Raw genomic sequence first — 19960 nt, forward strand, 5'->3', positions numbered from 1 at the left:
AGATTTGTGCAATATTTAACGATTTCCATCAAGTGATAGATAATGTCAATCGAATTAAGATAGCAGAAGCAGTCATAAATCTTCACAAAGCTAGATCTTACAGCAATTGTTCCCAATAGAGATTTCACAAATGTAGTTTATGTATACAGATAGATCTTTGTAAAACAATAATGTAATCTGACTAATAATATCAGTGGTTGACTTGTGCTTAGCAGGTGAAATTGTTTTTGTTAAGAGAGCAATACTAATCATTGAAATGAATATAAAATCGACATAAGATGGCTCCAGTTAGCAGGCAGTTGCTCCATAGTAATTAATCTTGACACTGGTGCAGGGTCTACAGAACACATCATTATTCGGACTGTACATTCCGTGATCACAAACCACTGCGGAAGTAAACATGGAAACACTGTTAGGATACACAATATGGCAGCTAGAAACAGAAGTAAAGCAAGTCTTCAGATATCCTCATAGACATCAAACATACTCACGAAGGTGAGATGTTACATACCAACATCACTAACCTGAATTTATTTTTCACTTGTAAGTCATGCTGTTAGTACAATGTCTATGTAGATTACCAATAACAAATGAGCTTGTAATTCCCACAGTATAGAACTGAAACTCAAATGCCAGACGCTTTTCATTCATGGATGAGAGTAGCTGACTGGGTTATCATTTATTACACTTGGAAGCTGTTGACTGCTGCAGTCCATTTGGTGTTGGTACACCCACAGTACTGTTAGGGAGAGAGTTCCAGGATTTTTACCCACAAAAGCAGAAAGAATGGTGATTAATTCCCAAGTCAAGATGTCTTGGAGGTGAACTTGCAGTGGGTGGTGTTCCTTTTCTTGTTCTAGATGGAAGTGGTCATGAATTTGGAATGTGTAGTCTAAGGAGCCTTGGTGAATTTCTGCAGTGTATCTTGTCGATGGTACCACTGATGACTGTATCAGGCTGTTGTTTGACGAGTCTGAGTCTCCCAGTTTTGGTATTAGTCCCAATATTGGTAAGGCTTTGCAGACTCGATTGGTGGACTGTCCAGTTTCATTCTGGTTTTGAACCTTTTGTTAGTTGATACATCTCAATGTCTTGTTTGGCCTTTCCAGAGGGCAGTTAAGAGTTAGTCACTGCTGTAGATCTGTAGTCACGAGTAGTCCAGATCATGTAAGGACAGTACATTTTCTTTCTGAAGGACCATTAGTGAACCAGATAGGTTTCTTTTTATGACAATCAACAAAGTGTTCACAGCCATCAAAAGACTTTCAATTCCAGATTCCACGGAATTCAAATTCCACCATCTTCCTTTATCAGGTTCAAACCTTGGTCCCAAAAACATTACCTGGGACTCTGGTTTACAATGTGGCAACAATACAACCAACCACTGCCTCCCCCATGACTCTCCCTCACAATCCCCCCTTCACCCCCAAGCATATGCTGCTTGACAGCACAGTTGATAACCTCTTCCATCACTTTGCTGATGATCCTGATGTGGCGAGAGAACTCCAATCAAAAGGGTTGAGGGATCAGTTGTAGCAAGGCATGCAGCAAGAATTGGGAATCTAAGACAGAGTGACAAATATTCTGGGCCACTGGTGGGATGCAGAAAGGGACAGACGTGCACTGAAGCGGAAGGGGACAGAGAGACCTTCCTGAATGGGGTAGGTTGAACAACTAATTAAGGAACAGTGAGAAATATTCTGAAGGTGATGACACAGAGAGAGAGACTCATCCTGAAACAACACAAAGTATCCTAATGTGAATAATGACAAGCACTGACAAATGCCTTCTAGGAGGTAAGAACAGGGGACAATTAACCCAATTAGGATGGAAAAGAGGGTTAAAGTTACTGAAGGGCCAAAGATGCTGATGGTTAGATTGCAACATCAAGTGAGCAAAAAGGTTTTGTGGCCTTTTATGCATTACCAACATTTCTGAGACAGGAGCTTTATCAAAATTTGACTTCTTTCAGTAATAAAAAGATTGCTAAGAGTATACTGATAATAGATCCTTGATCATAGGTTAGTTTTATGACAGGAGTTGCACTGAGCATGCTGCTACTCTTGCCAGAGATTCTTCTGGATCCCCATTCCACTGCAGTTAATGCAAAAGTATGGGGGAAGCCCAAGGAAATAATCAAATATATTCATAAGCTAATTATCTAATTTTGTTATTAATTCACAGGTTGTCAGTATCTGAAAATAGATACGATGCCTGGGCTGGATGAGATTTATCCTCGGATTCTCTGGGAAGCCAGGGAGGAGATTGCAGAGCCTTTGGCTTTGACCTTTATGTCATCATTGTCAACAGGAGTAGTACCAGAAGACTGGAGGATAGCAAATGTTGTTCCCTTGTTTAAGAAGGGGAGTCGGGACAGACCTGGCAATTATAAGCCAGTGAGCCTTATTTCAGTTGTGGGTAAGGTGTTGAAAAAGATTATAAGAGATAGGATTTAAAATCATCTGGAAATTAATAATTTGATTAGGGACAGTCAACATGGTATTGTGAAGGGTAGGTTGTGCCTCACTAACTTAACTGAGTTCTTCAAGAAGGTGACCAGGTGGATGAGGGTAAAGCAGTTGATGTGGTGCATATGGACATCAGTAAGGCATTTGATAAGGTTCCTCAAGGTATGCTATTGCACAAAATACAGAGTTTCAGGATTGAAGGTGATTTAGCGGTCAGAAATTGGCGAGCTAAAAGAAGACAGAGGATGGTGGTTGATGGGAAATGTTCTTCCTGGAGCTCAGTTACCAGTGGTGTGCCGCAGGGTCTGTTTTGGGGCAACTGTTGTTTGTCATTTTTATAAATTATTTGGATGTGGGCGTAGAAGGATGGGTTAATAAATTTGCCGGTGACACTAAAGTAGGCGGAGTAGTGGATAGTGCCGAAGGATGTTGTGGGTTACAAAGGGACACAGATAAGATGCAAAGCTGGGCTGAGAAATGGCAAATGGAGTTTAAGGCGGAAAACTGTGAGGTAGTTCACTTTGGAAGAAATAATAGGAATGCAGAGTACTCGGCTAATAATAAAATCCTTGGCAGTGTAGATGAACAGACAGATCTCGGTGTCCTGGTACATAAATCCCTGAAAGTTGCCACCCAGGTTGATAGGGTTGTTAAGAAGGTATATGGTGTACTGGTGTTTATTGGTAGGGGGATTGAGTTTAGGGGCCATGAGGTCATACGTCAGCTGTACAAGTCACTGCTTAGACTGCACCTGGAGTACTGCATGCAGTTCTGGTCACCACATTATAGGAAGGATGTGGATGCTTTGGAAAGGGTTCAGAAGAGATTTGTTAGGATGTTGCCTGGCATGGAAGGTCTTACGAGGAAAGGCTGAGGGTACTGAGGCAGTTTTTGTTGGAGAGAAGAAGTTTGAGAGATGACTTAATCGAGATGTACAAGATAATCAGAAGGTTAGATAGGGGGACAATGGAAGAGCCTTTTTCCTCGGATGGCGAAGGCTAACACGAAGGGACATAGCTTTAAATTGAGGGGTGATACATTTAGGACAGATATTAGGCGTAGTTTCATCACTCAGAGAAGTAGGGGCATAGAACGGCCTGCCTGCAACTGTAGTAGTAGACTTGCCAACGTTAAGGGCATTTAAATGGGCATTGGATATAACATATGGATAATAATGGAACGGTGTCGGTTAGATGGGCATCAGATTAATTTCACAGGTCGATGCAACATCGAGGGCCGAAGGGCCTGTACTGCGCTGTAACGTTCTATGTTCTATGAATATCCAGCTTCCTATAATGTATTAAAAGTTTATATATGCCTATTTCCTATGTTTATACGAATGTCACATCATCCTTTTTCTGTTAAGTTGGTGAGACCTACATCTCCCAATATTATTCCGAACTTTTTGTAGTCCCCTGCAGTATGTGGTGTTATGGTAGGATACACAGATACCCTTTTCCTATCTGTCATTTTGTACATCATCCCTTTCTGCTGCTTTCTATTCCTGGTGTATTTACTATCAACTTCCATATTTTGGCCTATGCCCTTCTGACTCTGTGTCCCATATCTATCAATGCAAAATGTGACCTGAGCTCAGCAATCATTTCACATCGCCAAATCCCTACCTCAACCAACCAGAGCTCTCCCCAACCAGCAATGAAAAGAACAGAGAAACAGAGTGAGAATGCAACTAAAAACAGCAGTACAAAGTCCTGAAAGGTACAAACAATATTACATTTTAACTTACTGTCAGCAATATTTACCATGGTATTTTTAAAGGCAGAATTGTAGGCAAGAGCATAAAAGGTATAATTGGGTTCAGGATTTTATAGCTGGGCCATTAAATATAAAAAAGGGAAGTTAGGCCATGGCTGATTATATGCACTCCTGGACAACCCTCCTACAGGGAGGATATGACAGCTATGGAAAATATAGGGTCATGATTCAATTACCAACTACAGAACTCACCACAGCATTCAGAACAATCCAAGTGGGTTAATTTATTTTTTCCAAACCCTGGGCGACAATGATCCACTCGGACTGTTTTCAGCGAATTTGCAATGTAATAAAAGGTGGGCATGTTATCCTTCATTTTGTCCAATGCAATACTCTGCTTCTTGAAGAAAGCTTCAATACGATTTCGGGCCTGAAACAAAATCACTCACAATCTGTATCACAACATCAGGATAGGTTCCCTCACAGAATGGTGAAAGAATAAAACAGAAATACACAAACACAGCAGGTAGAAGAAATTCTTAGTTGCCCTGGGCAGCCAAGTGTTGTATGTTTTTATACGTACAGCGTGACATTGAAAAACACACTAATGTCACAATAACAAACTATCAGAATTCATTTATTACTGGGATTTTTATCCTAAATTTCTAAATACCCAAGTCATTTTAAACTTTAAACACTTTTAAACTGCTTCCAGCATTGTCCCATTTTCTAGCCATTTTTTTGCCATAATTCTAATTTACTTTTTAATTAGCATAATTTACTTATATAAAGAATTATCTTGGTCGTCTGCTTTCTTTATCTTTTTGGGTCCACATGTCTCTTGTTGAGGCAAAATGAAATTTAGTAGTCAAAACAGCAAGTGCTGAGAAAGCTCAGTAGATCTGGCAGCATATGTGGAGAGATGAATAGAGTTAACCTTTTGAGTCTGAGATGACTTCTTCAGAACTGAAAGGGATTGGAAAATTGTATTTTTTATGCAGTAGATAAAGGGAGAGGATGAGCAAATGGATCAAATTTTAATGGTCGTAAACTCCTAACTGGAGCATAAAAGACACCAATTTCCATTTCCTTTCAGTTCTGAAGAAGAGTTGTATCAGACTTGAGACATTAACTCTGTTCCTCTGTCCACAGGGCTGCCAGCCTTCATGAGTTTCTTGAGTACTTTCTGTTTTTATTTCAGACTTCGAGAATACATAATACTTTATTTAAGTTTAATAAATTGTCTGAAATCTCTGATGTGACTTTGTGCTGGAAGGTAACTATCAATAATAGGCACAGCAGCAGCTTACATTAAATTGGCCCAAAGAGTTAAATACCATTTTAAATGAAAACATGGGTCAGGAAGCTACATCAAGATTGTGCTGCCACAGATTGCACTCTTATAATATGCTATAGTTATTCTCTTTCATATTCACCCTGACTACTTCATAATGCAGAGATCAATCCTGATACTTGTGTCTAAACCTGAATGCTAGCAAGTATTTATAACAGGGCCGTAGTAATACAGAAGGTCACTCTTTGTTGAGTAACTAGCCGAAATTCCTAATCTATTGCTCCAGAATACAATGCACTGTGAGACTCAACAGAAAAATCAAAAGAACTACAGATGCTCAAAATCAGAAACAAAAATAAAAACAAAAATTGGTGGAAAAACTCAGTAGGTCTGGCAACATCTGTGGAAAGAAATCAGATTTAGAACATTGAACAGTACAGGCGCTTCGGCACTTGATGTTGTGCCGACCTTTTATCCCAATCTAAGATCAAACTAACTTACATACCCTTCATTTTACTGTCATCCATGTGCCTATTGAAAAGTCGCTTAAATGTCCCTAATGTACCTGACTCTACCATCACTGCTGGCAGTGCATTCCATGCACCAACCTCTTTGTGTAAAGAACCAACCTTTGATATCTCCGCTTAACCTTCTTCCGATCACCTTAAAATTACACCCCCTTACAATAGCCATTTCTGCCCTGGGAAAATATCTCTGACTATTCATTCTATCTATGCCTCTCATCATCTTATACACCTCTTTCAAGTTGCCTCTCACCCTTCTTTGCTCCAATGAGAAAAGCTCTCACTCCCTCAACCTTTCTTCATAAGACATGCCCTCCAGTCCAGGCAGCATCCTGGTAAATCTCCTCTGCACCCTCACTACAGCTTCCATATTCTTCCTATAATGAGGCAATCAGAACTGAATACAATATTCTAAGTGTGGGCTAACCAGGGCTCCATGGAGCTGCAGCACAACCTCACGAGTCTTAAACTCAATCCCCATGCTAATGAAAGCCAACACACCATATGCGTTCTTAACAACTCCATCAACTTAAGTGGCAACTTTGAGGGACTTATGGACATGGACCCCAAGATCGCTCTGTTCATCCACACTGCCACGAATCCTACTTTAACCCTGTATTCTGCATTCAGATTCAAGTGAATCACTTCACACATTTCCAGATTGAACTTCATCTGCTACTTATCAGCCCAGCTCTGCATCCTGTCAATGTCCCATTGTAATGTATAATAGCTCTCCACACTATCCACAATGTCACCAACATTCATGTCATCAGCAAACTTACTAACGCACCCTTCCACTTCCTCATCCAAGTCATTTCTAAAAATCACAAAGAGAAGTGGTCCCAGAACAGATCCCTGCAGAACACCGAGCTCCAGGCTGAATATTGTCCATCTACTACCACCCTCTGTCTTCTATGGACCAACCAATTCTGTATCCAAAGAGCCAAATGTCCCTGTATCCCATGCCTCCTTACTTTCTGAATAAGCTTATCACAGGGAACCTGATCAAATGCCTTGCTAAAATCCATGTACAACTTCAAAGAAATCAATAAGGATTGTGAGGCATGACCTGCCCCTCTTGAAGCCATGCTGATGATCTCTAATCAAACTATAGTTTGCCAAGTAATCATAAATCCTAATAGAATTCTCTCCAATAATTTGCCCACCACAGTAGGACTGATTGGTCTGTAATTCCCAGGATTACCCTGTTTTTTTGTAAATATATTCATAAGCAAATCTTTTTAACTTTATAAACATATAAAATTATTGAAAAATACAATCAGTATAATAAAAAGAAAAAAACACAAATTACAATACAACTACTGTGTATTAACTACTAACCTACCCTATAATACAAAACAAACCCTAGTGCTGTGCAAAGCAACACCAATAAATAAGTTAATTAGTAATAGATCAAAAAGAAAGAAAAAAAAGCAATACAAAACAAAAAAACCCCACAAAATACAGAGCAGTTATGCTCAGCGCAACGCTCCCAAACAAAGGAACGGGAGCATTGTGGGCAGCACGGTGGCACAGTGGTTAGCACTGCTACCTCACAACACCAAAGACCTGGGTTCAATTCCCGCCTCAGACGACTGACGCATGTCTGTGTGGGTTTCCTCCGGGTGCTCCGGTTTCCTCCCACAGTCCAAAAATGTGCAGGTTAGGTGAATTGGCCATGCTAAATTGCCCGCAGTGTTAGGTGCAGGGGTAAATATAGGGGAATGGGTCTGGGTGGGTGTGCTTCGGCGGGTCGTTGTGGACTTGTTGGGCTGAATCTAATCTAATCATATATACGCGTATTAACTCAGGAGACCCCCTTCAGGGCTCGACAAATCTTACCATCCTGGTTAAACAAACGCCCTAGTTAAGATAACTGACAAATCTATATCCAGATAACTCAAGTAGGGCTGCCATGTCTTATAAAAATGTCCAAGGGAATGTGCTCCATAATTAATTTCTGCCATCCCAGCAAGCTGGACGGGTTCTCAGACACCCAATTCATCAGAATATTCTTCTGTGCACAGTATGCAGTATTAAATAGTTTCTTCCCACGTCCGTCTAAAGATGTAAATTCGGTAGACCTAAGAGGAGAGATATCGGGTCTACTTTGACTTCAGTCCTCAATCCCCTCCCTACCTCTCCTGCCACAGCGCTGCAATAAACATGGAGCCTGTGGCATGTCCATAAGCAATGGGTAACAGTACCTACACTTATTTTACATTTGGGGCACACTGAAGATACCCCTTTTTTAAACTTCGCCAGATGGTCTGGTGCCAGATGAGCCCTATGCAAAACTTTTAACTGCGTAGTGCATGCCCTATGACAGATTGAGATCTTTCAAGTATTCTTCCATATATTCTCCCATGTTTCAAATGAAATCTCCACCCCTAGCTCTTGCTCCCAGACCTCACATAACCGGTTAATATCCTGCCAGGCCCTGCCATCCAACAGGCGATAGAGGGCACTAACCAAAAGCGTGCTTGCGGGAACGTAGCACCAACCTCTCTGTATCGGGCTTAAAGGGCTTAGTGAGAAGCGTAGTCTTCTTCTGGATGAAATCCTAACCTGAAAGAAACGGAATAGATCTCTGCTGGGCAACCCGTATTTGCGGCTCAGTTGCTCAAAAGACATCATGACCTCCCCCTCAAACAAGTCTCCCAAACTAGAAACTCCTCTCGCTGCCCACAGTTTGAACCGAGTCCATCATCCCTGGTCGGAACCCTGGTATGCCAACGATAGGTACAAGTGGCGAAGTCTTGGATAAGCAACCCTCACTCTGACACATCGCCCTCCAAGCCTTGCCTGTACTAATGACAATGGGGTTCTGGCAGTGGTCCATAACTGTCCTCATCTTATCCATGAACAACAGGTTAATAAGAGGGCACTTTGCCTGGGAGGCCTCAATATCCAGCCATATTGAGTTCAGATTGTTACCTACCCAATCGCAAAGGACAGCAGGAAACTCAATTGATACCTCCTGATGTCTGGGAAGTCAACTCCTTCCCCTCCTTGATGCAACTGCAATTTAGTAAGTTTGATGAGGGGCTGCCCATGATGCCAAATAAAGGAACCAAACCACCCCATAAGCTTCCGCAGCATTGACCTGGGAAACAGTATAGGGAGCATACAGATGGGATAAAGCAAATGAGGAAGAATCTCCATCTTAATGAGAGATATTTGGCCCAGCCATGAAATTGGAAGAGCCTTCCATCTCTGGCGATCTCGCCTAATATTGTCGAGCAAGTGAGCAAAGTTAGTTCGAAATAACAGATCAAACTTGGGGGTAATAAAAACGCCGAAGTATCGGAACCCTGCCAGTGACCATTTAAAAGGAAATTTAGGCCACCTTCAACTTCTGTCACATCCTTAAGGTTCCTCAAATGCAGAGCCTCCGATTTTGCAAAGTTAATCTTACATCCTGAAATAGCCCCAAATGAATTGATAGATTGTATCAAATGGGGTACGGAGGTCATCAGATTTGATAAAAATAGAAGGACATCATCTGCATACAGTGTAATCTTGTGTGCCCTCGATCCCACTTCTGGAGCGGTTATGTGGACGTTCTGATGAATGGCCTCTGCCAGCGACTCTATCACCAACGTAAACAACAATGGTGAGAGGGGGCAGCCTTGCCAACTACCCCTACCAATCCTAAAAATTCCCAGACTTCACCCCGTTGGTGATGACCACAGCCAGAGGGTGGTGATATAAAACCTCCACCCACCGAGCAAAGACCCCACCCAACCCAAACTGTTCTAAGACATAAAAAAGATACGGCCATTCCACCCGGTCAAATGCTTTCTCTGCATCTAAGGAAATCACCAACCCCTGAATCGGTCGTTGCTGACAAAACTTGGACCACATTCAACAACCCTCTAATATTATTAGAGGACCTATGGCCCCTTATAAAGCCTGTCTGGTCCTCTTTAACAATATGGAGCAACACCTTTTCCAATCTCAGCACCAGGATCTTGGACAGAATCTTGAAATCTGAATTTAATAGAGAGATCGGCCTGTATGAGGCACAATCCTCAGGAACCTTCCCCTTCTTAAGAATTAAGGAAATATTAGCTTCTCTCAAAGATGGTGGGAGGCATTCATGCACATAGCAGTGATTGTACATCTCCAACATTGGCCCTGACAGAATCCCTATAATCTCCTTATAAAACTCACCCGGAAGACCATCAGGGCCAGGCACTTTCCCACTCTGAAGTTGCTCAGCTACCTTCTGTATTTCCTGAACTGTCAAGGGGGCATTAAGGAGAGAGGCCTGTTCCAAGGTTACCCCTGGGAGGTCCAAGTTCTTAAAAAAGGGCTCCATTTTAGCCCTCCTGTCCTCGCAACCTTCAGACTGATACAATTCAGTGCAAACTCCGAAAAGCCTCATTAATCTTTTTAGAATTGTATGTAAGGACCCTGGCGCTGTCTCTGATTGCAGTAATGGATTGGGGAACGCTTTTTCCTAGTCAGGTACAAGAAATACTTTCCTGGCCTAGCCCCCCTAGCCTTTGTCTAGCAAAAGCAAGTTCTTTCTTTGCGTTTTGTGTCAGTATTGAATTTAAGGCTGCCCAGAGGGCTGTGATCCGCTGTAGCTTAGTTACTGAAGGCCGTGCAAAATGTGCCGCCTCAGTGGCTTCCAACCTTGTCTCAAGTAGACGCTGTTGTTCCTCCTTCTATCGTTTCCGGCTAGCCGAATAGGAAATAGCTAATCCCCTAGCAAAGGCCTTAGCAGTCTCCCATAGCATAGAAGACTACTAGCCGTGCCTGAGTTGATAGTCAAGAATTCCTGAAACCCCTTCAAAACATATTCCACAAATTTGGAATCCTTAAGGAGAAAAGGGTCCAAACGCCAGTGGCGTAAACCTAGCCCCTCACTCTTGGCCTTAACCTCCAAATATACCACCACGTGATCAGAGATAGCTATATTCCCAACTTTACAAACCATAATCGAATCCAGAAGGGCTGAGGGAGCCAGAAAGAAGTCAATCCTTATGTGACATTTATGTGGGTTTGAAAAAAAGGTGAAGTCCCTGCCGGTAGGGTGAAGACATTTCCAAATATCCACCAGCCTCAACTTCTCGCGTAAGTCAACCACCTGCTTGGCCTGCGAAGAAATAGTTGGGAGTCGAGGCATCCTGCCCACTGTCGGATCCAAAAGACAATTAAAATCCCCCCCTATAAATAATGTGCCGTGTTCCAAAAGCACTCAACTTAGAGAAAGCACTAATCAAAAATTTGAGGGGATGCGCCGGAGGACACTAGTTATTTAAAATGCCATATTTCTCCCCATGTATCAGGGCTTTAAGTATCACAAACCACCCCTGCTCATCTTTCACCTGCTCTAATAATGTGAACGGAAGATTTTTCTGAATAAGTACCGCCACCCCCCTACTTTTAGTAGTAAAGGATGAAAAGAATACCCAGTTATAACTCTCTGTTGTAATTTCAGGTATTCCCCATCATCAAGATGGATTTCCTGCAACAAAGCGATGTCAACGCTTTCTCTCTTAAGACTAGAAAGCACTTCTTTCCTTTTGACTTCCCTTAATGTTCCAGGTGCACCATTTAATAAGACACTCAGCCATATCCCCTTTCAGAGACCCTTGAACCCCTTGGAGGGAGAACCCTGCTTACAAAGCGCCGAGTACAAGTAAATAAAGACTCATGGAGTCGAAGAACTATATACACAAAAGCTACTCAATCATAACTATAACAACTATTACTACCAAAAAACTACAAAGAAAACCAACTATAAAACCTTGAATGGAAGACTCTTCCCCCTGCCCATAGAGGGCACTCATCCTATCCATCCCCTCCTTCACAGCTCCTTCAAACCCGGTCTGTATCCCAGGCTAAGACCAGAAAAAAAACAAGGAGATGATCCTTAAATCAATAGAAAAAATACAAAGTCAGGATGAGCACTCCACCCATCCCTGGCTTCATGTGACCCCTACTTGTGACTAAAAGAGAAACAGAACAAACAAAATAAAATAGGGTGAGACAACAAAGAACATCCACAAAATTTCCCAAAGAAAATCCAGTTATTAAAAAAAGGAACAACTTATTCAAAGGTTATTTCCCCCTTTCCAAAAAAGAAAATTTTTGGGAGAAAGAAAGGAATGAAAAAAAGGAAGGGAAAACATGGGGAAAGAAGGAAAAGAGAACAAACATTAACCATAGTCTTCTGGCCAGTTCATGTATTTTAAAGTGACTACAAAGTTTTTAGCTTTATCCGCTGAGTCAAATGTATAAACTGAGTCCTCGTGGCTGAAGTGGAGCACTGCAGGGTACCTCATGGAGTACTGGATGCCCAGGTTTCTCAGCCTCTTTTTAACTTAATCGAAGGACTTCCTCTTTCGGATTAAAGGTGCAGAGAAATCCTGGAAAAACATGATTTTTGACCCGTTGTACAGCAGTGCCTGTGGATCATTTCCCAGTAATCTAGAAGCTTCTATCACTTTTTGCTTGTCCTTATATGAGTGGAAGTGCTCTAGGACTGGGCAGGGGGGCTGCACTAACCCTGACCTGTGCACTGTAACCTGATAAGCCCTTTCAATCTGCAGCCTGCTGGACTCGATGTGAAGGCCCAAAAACTTCCGCAGCCAGCTTTCAAAGAAGCTGACTAGCTGCTCACCTTCAGGGAGCCCGACAATTCAGAAATTTATCCTCCTACCTCGATTTTCGAGGTCGTCGATATGGTCTCGCAAGGCCCGCATCTCTCGCTCCAGCATCTGGATCCGACTGGATGAGGACTCTATCGCAGCTTCCGAGGCCTTAGTTCAACCCTCCACCTCCTCCAGCCTCTCCCCGCGGCCCTGGATCTCCTGCTCATGCTTCTGCAGCATGGATGCAATAGGTTGGACTTGGGCCCGAATCTCCCCACAGATCTCCTCAATCGCAGCCCCAACTTTCAAGGTACGTCTCTCCATCACCGCAGCCAATTCCTGAGAGTCTGTCAGGTCCCCGGGGGGGTTCAGGAGAGGCTGCTGTTGCTGCTGTCTCTGGTATGCCTGGTGCTGTAGAGGAGTGTCCTTCCTGTTGCTGTTTTCTTGCTCCTTTTCCCTTTGGCATGTTCCCGCTCCCAAATATTAACAAATATGTGTTCCGTAAGGTTTTAAACTAATAATTCCACCACATAAGTTGGCCAGGGATGGCAAAAAACACCAGCATGCCTTGGCTGTTAGGCAGAGCTGTCCACAGCAGTTCTACAGAATCGCTGCCATCTTGCCGAGTCCCTGGGATTATCCTTATTCCCTTTCTTGGCCTGGTTTATTGCCAAGCACCAAATCCAATATGGCCTCCCCTCTAGTCAGCCTAGCTACATATTGAGTTAACGTTTTGGATCCAGTAATCCTGCTTCAGAAGCACTGTAAAACTGCTGTAGGCAATTCTGAAATCAGCTCTAATGTTTTTTTTAAGACCATATTCAGTTTGTAGGTCTACGTAGAACACAGAAGATTACATTTTAGAAAATGAAAGCACACCATTCTGCTTTGTCTGAAATGCCTTTGTCAGTACCATGACTGTCAATAGATAAATACACCAACGACAACACTACGATAATAGGATAAGCCAAACGGAGGACAGCCAGAGAATTTCTAGAGGCATGGCACTCATCCATGGGCTCCATCAATAAACACGCTGACCTAGATCTAATATACCGATCATTGCAATGAATAACCGGAACCGGCAACTGGAAGCAGCAAGAACAAACCAAATAAATTTCAGAAGGCACAGCACAACAGCACTTCACAGGAGGCTCCAAAACACTGGAGATGTCACGTAGACAGGGGACTAAATGCCCGCAAATCAATTTCCCAGCTAGTCGAACATACCCACAACTACGATAAATGCATGTTTCTAATTCAGGTCAAAATCAGATCAATGGAATCTGGAAAGTGAGTTTAAAAACAGTGTTTGTACACTTATCATACATCTTCCACTTCAAACTTTGGGATAGATTTTCACTATCAGATTGTTTCCATTTACGATAGTCTTTGTAGAACTGGCTCTGTGTTCCTTTACTTACCTTTTCGACTCTCCTGTTCGTTTCATCCTCACAGTCATGTAAAAATTTTCTGCAAACTTCTTCCCATCCATAGCCAAAAGGATCCACTGTAGGTTTGAAAAGAAAATAATGTGTGTTCTAACCAATGCTACAAGTTGAGCGTGGAACCCAGATCCTCTACAAATTTTTCAATCACTTTAGGTTCAAGTGAATGGGTGCAGTTTTGTAAAACAATCAAATTGGTAGGAGTTTCTCATTACATTGGAATAACTTTCTGAAAATAATTGCAAATGTTACTGGGATACTGTCAACAAGGAATCACCAGAGTTTGCTGAGCACTTCAGAGGCTATACCTAAGAGACACATGTTTTTCATTTTTTGCGTCTATAAACTGAAATGCAGTGGGACTGTGACACTAGAATACAAGGAAAGTTCTACAATTTGAAAAACAAATATTTCATATTTGTTGAGTTCTGCAACACAATGTTGGTTTTGAAAGTAAGAAGAGATTTGAGACAGAACAACACCAAGAAACTTCAAAGTTAAGGAAGTGCTGCCAGGGAACAACTCTCTGATTGGCTGAGCTGCAGAGTGTTTAAAAAAAAGCTGAGTGCCCAGAGTAGCAGACAGAGAAAACAAAACATCCAGAGACTGCATACTCATCTCTCTCTCTCTCTCTCTTACTCAGGAAAAAGAGAGAAAATTCCAGAAATCCTAAAAAAAGAAAGAGTTCATACATTCACCTGATCAACCAGCAAATTGAGGGACAATGATCACCATACAGACAACAGTGTCTCACTACTGCACAAGTCAAAAGAACTATGAGAGGAAAAGTATTTTCCACTTTGTGCTCTGAGCTGATCTTTGGAATTTTGTCTTCCACCCATAGAATCTGTGATAAACCCTTCATCTTTTGTCTGTCTTAAACATGATTGAGATAGAGTGAGAGAGAGAGAGAGAGAGAGAGAGAGACAGAATGTGTGTGTGTGTGTGTGTTTGGGGGTTTTGAAGGGGTATAATTTAATTTGAAGAATTAGAAGTCCTTTCTTACAGTATGTTACAATATATAGATTTATTATTTCTGTTAATGAAGAAGCCTGGGTCAGTCAGGCATATTGGGTTTTGATGATCTTATTGGAATTATTATAGAATTAGCACAGTTTGTGCTAATTTATGTAACAGTAGGTAAGATTATTGGTGAATTTTCCCCAGTTAAGACCACACAACTCACCTGTTAGCAGGTTATTAGGTTTAACAGTTGTAATTGGCCTTATGCTTCAGTTATTGGGGTAAGGCTGAAGGGAACAAGTTCTAGAAAAGTCACTTAAGAATCATGAGAATAGAAATTTCAAATATTATTGAATCAGATATAGAAATAAACAAGTGGTGCAGGATAAGATATGGGAAACATAATCTTGGCTGAATTTAAGCTTAAGGGAAGTGAAAAATGTAAGGCTGGCTAAGGGAACTTTGCAATAGCTGAGTAAGTAGGTGAAAAAGGCATAGCTGAGAGAACCAGAATTTGATGGGCTGAATAAAAGTGAAGACCATGATATTACGGAAATAAAAACAGGTACTCTTCATGATAGATAAGAATACGAAAATAGTCTACAGTTATAGTACAGAAATTTTTCAGCCCACTGCATTTATCCCTTTCACTGCTTCTTCCTATGATTAGATTAGATTAGATTTTAGATTAGATTAGATTACAGTGTGGAAACAGGCCCTTCGGCCCAACAAGTCCACACCGCCCCGCCGAAGCGAAACCCACCCATCCCCCTACATTTACACCTTACCTAACACTACGGGCAATTTAGCATGGCCAATTCACCCGGCCCTGCACATCTTTGGACTGTGGGAGGAAACCGGAGCACCCGGAGGAAACCCACGCAGACACGGGGAGAACGTGCAAACTCCACACAGTCAATCACCTGAGGCGGGAATTGAACCCGGGTCTCTGGCGCTGTGAGGCAGCAGTGCTAACCACTGTGCCACCGTGCCGCCCACGTCCTATGCTTTTAGGACTTCTCTTTTTAGAAACTTTTAGAAGCTATTATGGATTTTGCTTCCACCAACTCTCTCAGGTACCATATTCCATTTATTAAGAATCTTTTACATACAGAAAATTTCCCGATCTCTCCTTTTAGCTTAAGAGATAGCAGATTTAATGAAGATATGGAGAAATTACTTGTCTCAAAGAGCCATGAATCTGGAATTCACTGCCCTAAAGTGCAGTGGATGCTGGGAAATAGAGTAAATTTAAGGAGGTGAAAGACAGATTTTTAAGGGTTGAATGGTTATGGAGAGCAGGTGGAATAACAGAGAACAAAGAAAATGTACAGCCCAAGAACAGGCTCTTTGGCCCTCCAAGCCTGAGTCGATCCAAATCTACTGTCTAAACCTGTCGCCCAATTCCTAAGCATCTGTATCCCTCTGCTCCCCGCCCTCTCATGCATCTGTTCCAGACACATCTTAAATTAATCTACTGTGCCTGCCCCTACTACCTCTGCTGGCAATGCATTCCAGACAGCCACCACCCTCTGTGTGAAGTACTTGCTGCGTGTATCCCCCTTAAACTTTTCACTTCTCACCTTGAAAGTGGGACCTCTCGTTATTGAATAACAAGGAATAAGAGGATAGTGCAGTTGAGGCCAAGAATGAGATCAGCCATAATCATATTGAAAGGTGCAGCAAGCATGGCTGGCTATATTGCCGAGACCTGCTCCTAGTTCTTAAGTTCTTCTGGTGACGATCTTAAAACTATGCCCTGTTATATGTAGGCAGTGCACCACTACATATTTGATTAATTAGATCTTATTTATTAAAGATCTATTCAAGCACAGACAGGTTTTGTCTAAATTATCAACTTAGTATATGTTAGGTAACAATGATGCGCAAAATATCTCAAGCACATACTTCTTCCTCTGAGAAAACATGAATTCACAGATTTGTACAACAGTAGCAAAGAATCATAGTGTACAAGTAACCTACACAATTGTTTTTGAGAAAAGGGCATTACAAATTTGAGACAAAAGACTTAAGCACTCCAGTTATTCCAATGCAGATTTACCTTACCTTTAAATGTAATGAAGAGTTCAGTTATTAGACCTTTGTGTGGTACTTTGACAACATGGCATTTCATTTCCACATCAGTTATTCTGCAGGTCAGGTCAGCAATTAGCTCCTTCTCCACTGATTTGAACTTACGGAAAAAACGGCTATTGGAAGGATCATGGCATTCGTGAGTGTGATAACGAGTTGAAAACTTGAATGAATAGTCAGGTTCACGGAAGCCTAGAAGATTTAAATTAATAGGTTTCTTTGTGATAACTATTAGAAAATAAATAAAGGTGAACAGTCACGTAACAATATACTGACAACCTGCTATGCAACAACAATTTGCTACCATCGCCAGCTCACCTGCACTCACAAGCTCATTCCCAACCCATAGCTATTACAGGGCTCCAAAGGGTACATACAGGAAGAATGTTTCTTCAATTTGGAAGTCTAGATCCAAGGGATAGTCTCAGAATAAGTAGGTAGCTTAGGGTTGAGAATGAGAAAGGATTTCTTTTATCAGAGGGTGCTGAATCTTTGGAATTCTCCAAAGAGGGTTGCAGAGGCTCAGTTTGAGACACATATCAATAGATATTAAGACATATCAATATTAAAGCTATCAAGGGATATGGTGATAGTACAGGAAAATGTCACTCGGGTAGGAGATCAGATGGCGGAACCAGCTGATCATGTGTCTGAATGCCCTGTTATACAGCTGGGAGATTACAGATTGTTGTTGAATATAATTCTACAGTTGCAAATGGTGCACGCAACGCATAGATTCCCATATTCTGTATTTGTTCCATTTGGCATGGTGATAGTGTCACGCAGCACGATGGAGGGTATGCTTCATTTGAAGCTGAATCTTTATTTCTACAGGCACTGTGCTGTTGTCACTCCTACCAGTACTGTCATGGGCAGATATATGTGTTGAATTGAGTGATGAAGATGAGAGTGAGAAGGTTTTCCCTCCTGTTAGTTTTTTCACCACCTACCGCAGGCTAAGCAATTTGCTCTGAAATTGGCTAACTTGATCAGTAATAGTGATACTAAGCTTCTCTCGGTTTTGGGCACTACAGTCCCCGATCAAGAGTACATTATGTGTTCTTGTTACTCTTGGTGCCTCTACCAAGTGGAGAAGTACAGATATAGCAATTGTAACTTCCTAACTGTATTCCACTGTGTGATGACCACTTGTGGTCTGTTCTGTTAATGAGACAAAACATACTCAGGGATGGTGGTGGTGTTGTTTTGGAGATTAGCTGCAAATTATGATTAAGTAAGTTTGGTTATATCATGTTAATGCTTAATACTTCTGTGGGACAGCCCTCCTAATCACAGTACAAGTATCCAGACATTAATGAGATGGACTTTATAAGATGCTACACCTGTAAACTGAACTGCTGTGCTTGCCAGGATTGGCAAAATTAGCATCTACCATAAAAAAAACTGGGAAATACTTTAAGAACTAGTATTACATTTCACAGTACATGGAGCAAACTTCCGAATGAACTGTGGTGAAAAATGCAGTCTAATCATTTGAAATACAGGTTGAAATACAACAGGCAGAGAGTGCCTTTGTCATTTCCAGTGTCTAGTTCAATGCCCAGTGGTATGTTCAGCTTTATATTTATTCAGCTTTTTTGGTAGTGGCTTGCTATATCATTCCTGTGGTCAATCAATAGATAATCAGATTGCTGAAGAACTGGAGTCACAAAAATTCCAGACTGGTTGGGAACTTTGACTTTCTTTTCTATGTACCAGGCTTTTATGGCATCTAAGAAATAAAAGCAAATTGCTGGAAAAACTCAACAGCTCTGGCAGCATCTGTGGACAGAAATCACATTTAATGTTTATGGTTTAGTGACCCTTTTTCAGAATTTTTATGACCCTTTTTCAGTAGTTACATGATCATCATTATTCAGGCTTGTCTTTTAAGCTCACATCTATCAACTGCTCAGCTTCACTGAGAACTCACTAACACCTACAGCTCACCCCCAACTACAGTTCAATTCTATTGAGAACTCATCCTACCTACAGCATGCATCTGTGACAGTCTAGCATCATCAATAACCCAATAATACAGCTGGCTACCACTCCTGATAACTCAGCCGCAAGTAGAGGACAGGAACTGCCAGATCATTAATACCACACTCTAGTTAGTAGTGTAAAGATGACATATCAGAGAGATGACATATATTACTTTTCTTATTTCAGGGAGAATCAAACCATGCTGCATTGCTTTAGAGGAACCTAGAAATCAACTGGCACATGACAGAGGTGAATAAGTATTAAGCATGGATCACTTCAGAATCAGCTGTGTGTGGAACTGGAGTTGTTGATGTAATTAAGCTTTCAAACAATCTGACAGTTTTCAATTCATATTTACTGATACTGTTTACTTTCATTTAAAAAAAATTGAATTCCATTCAGTCTGAAATATCATTATTAGATTTGAACCATTGTGTTCTGGATTATTAACCTTGTAATACAGCCACTACAGTAGTACTTGCTGCGAGAACACTGAAAAAGTGTAAATGAGCATGCAATGCAATCTATACCAAGGATTTCAGTGTCAGTGAAATGGAGATAGCGAAACTTTATGAAACATTAAAAATATAACATGCAGGTAGCTGAGCAGTCCAGTCTATTGTGAGTCTATTTTATTCCTCAGGAACCTGTTAAACTTAAATGAAATGGTCCTGAATCTCCCTAAGAGATGTTCTGATGCAGTAATTCAATGGGAGATGAACAATTCCCAGGAAAACAACATTAAACTGTTAACTGTGTTAACTCTAGGAAATATGGCAGAATATCAGGAGATCCTCTATGTAAATATTGGCTTCTTATATTTTCACTGGTATAATTTGGGCTCACTGCAATTGACTGA

The 19960-nt window shown here is 41.4% G+C and overlaps 1 protein-coding gene across 4 annotated transcripts in view; it reads right to left on the bottom strand.

Moving 5' to 3' along the window:
• Positions 1 to 288: 288 nt before the first annotated feature.
• The window catches only part of LOC122539699 (zona pellucida-binding protein 2-like), a 41522-nt gene continuing 21850 nt past the window's right edge, over positions 289 to 19960 (bottom strand). For all 4 annotated transcript variants that reach the window (XM_043674698.1, XM_043674699.1, XM_043674696.1 and 1 more), the window contains 4 exons: positions 17089 to 17307; positions 14035 to 14120; positions 4437 to 4614; positions 289 to 386 (listed from right to left, as the gene is read on the bottom strand). In XM_043674698.1, the coding sequence (XP_043530633.1) occupies positions 289 to 386; positions 4437 to 4614; positions 14035 to 14120; positions 17089 to 17307 (581 nt within the window). The remainder of the gene's footprint in view (positions 387 to 4436; positions 4615 to 14034; positions 14121 to 17088; positions 17308 to 19960) is intronic.

This window comes from Chiloscyllium plagiosum, chromosome 33 (genome assembly GCF_004010195.1).
Source record: "Chiloscyllium plagiosum isolate BGI_BamShark_2017 chromosome 33, ASM401019v2, whole genome shotgun sequence".
Taxonomy (NCBI): Eukaryota; Metazoa; Chordata; class Chondrichthyes; order Orectolobiformes; family Hemiscylliidae; genus Chiloscyllium; species Chiloscyllium plagiosum.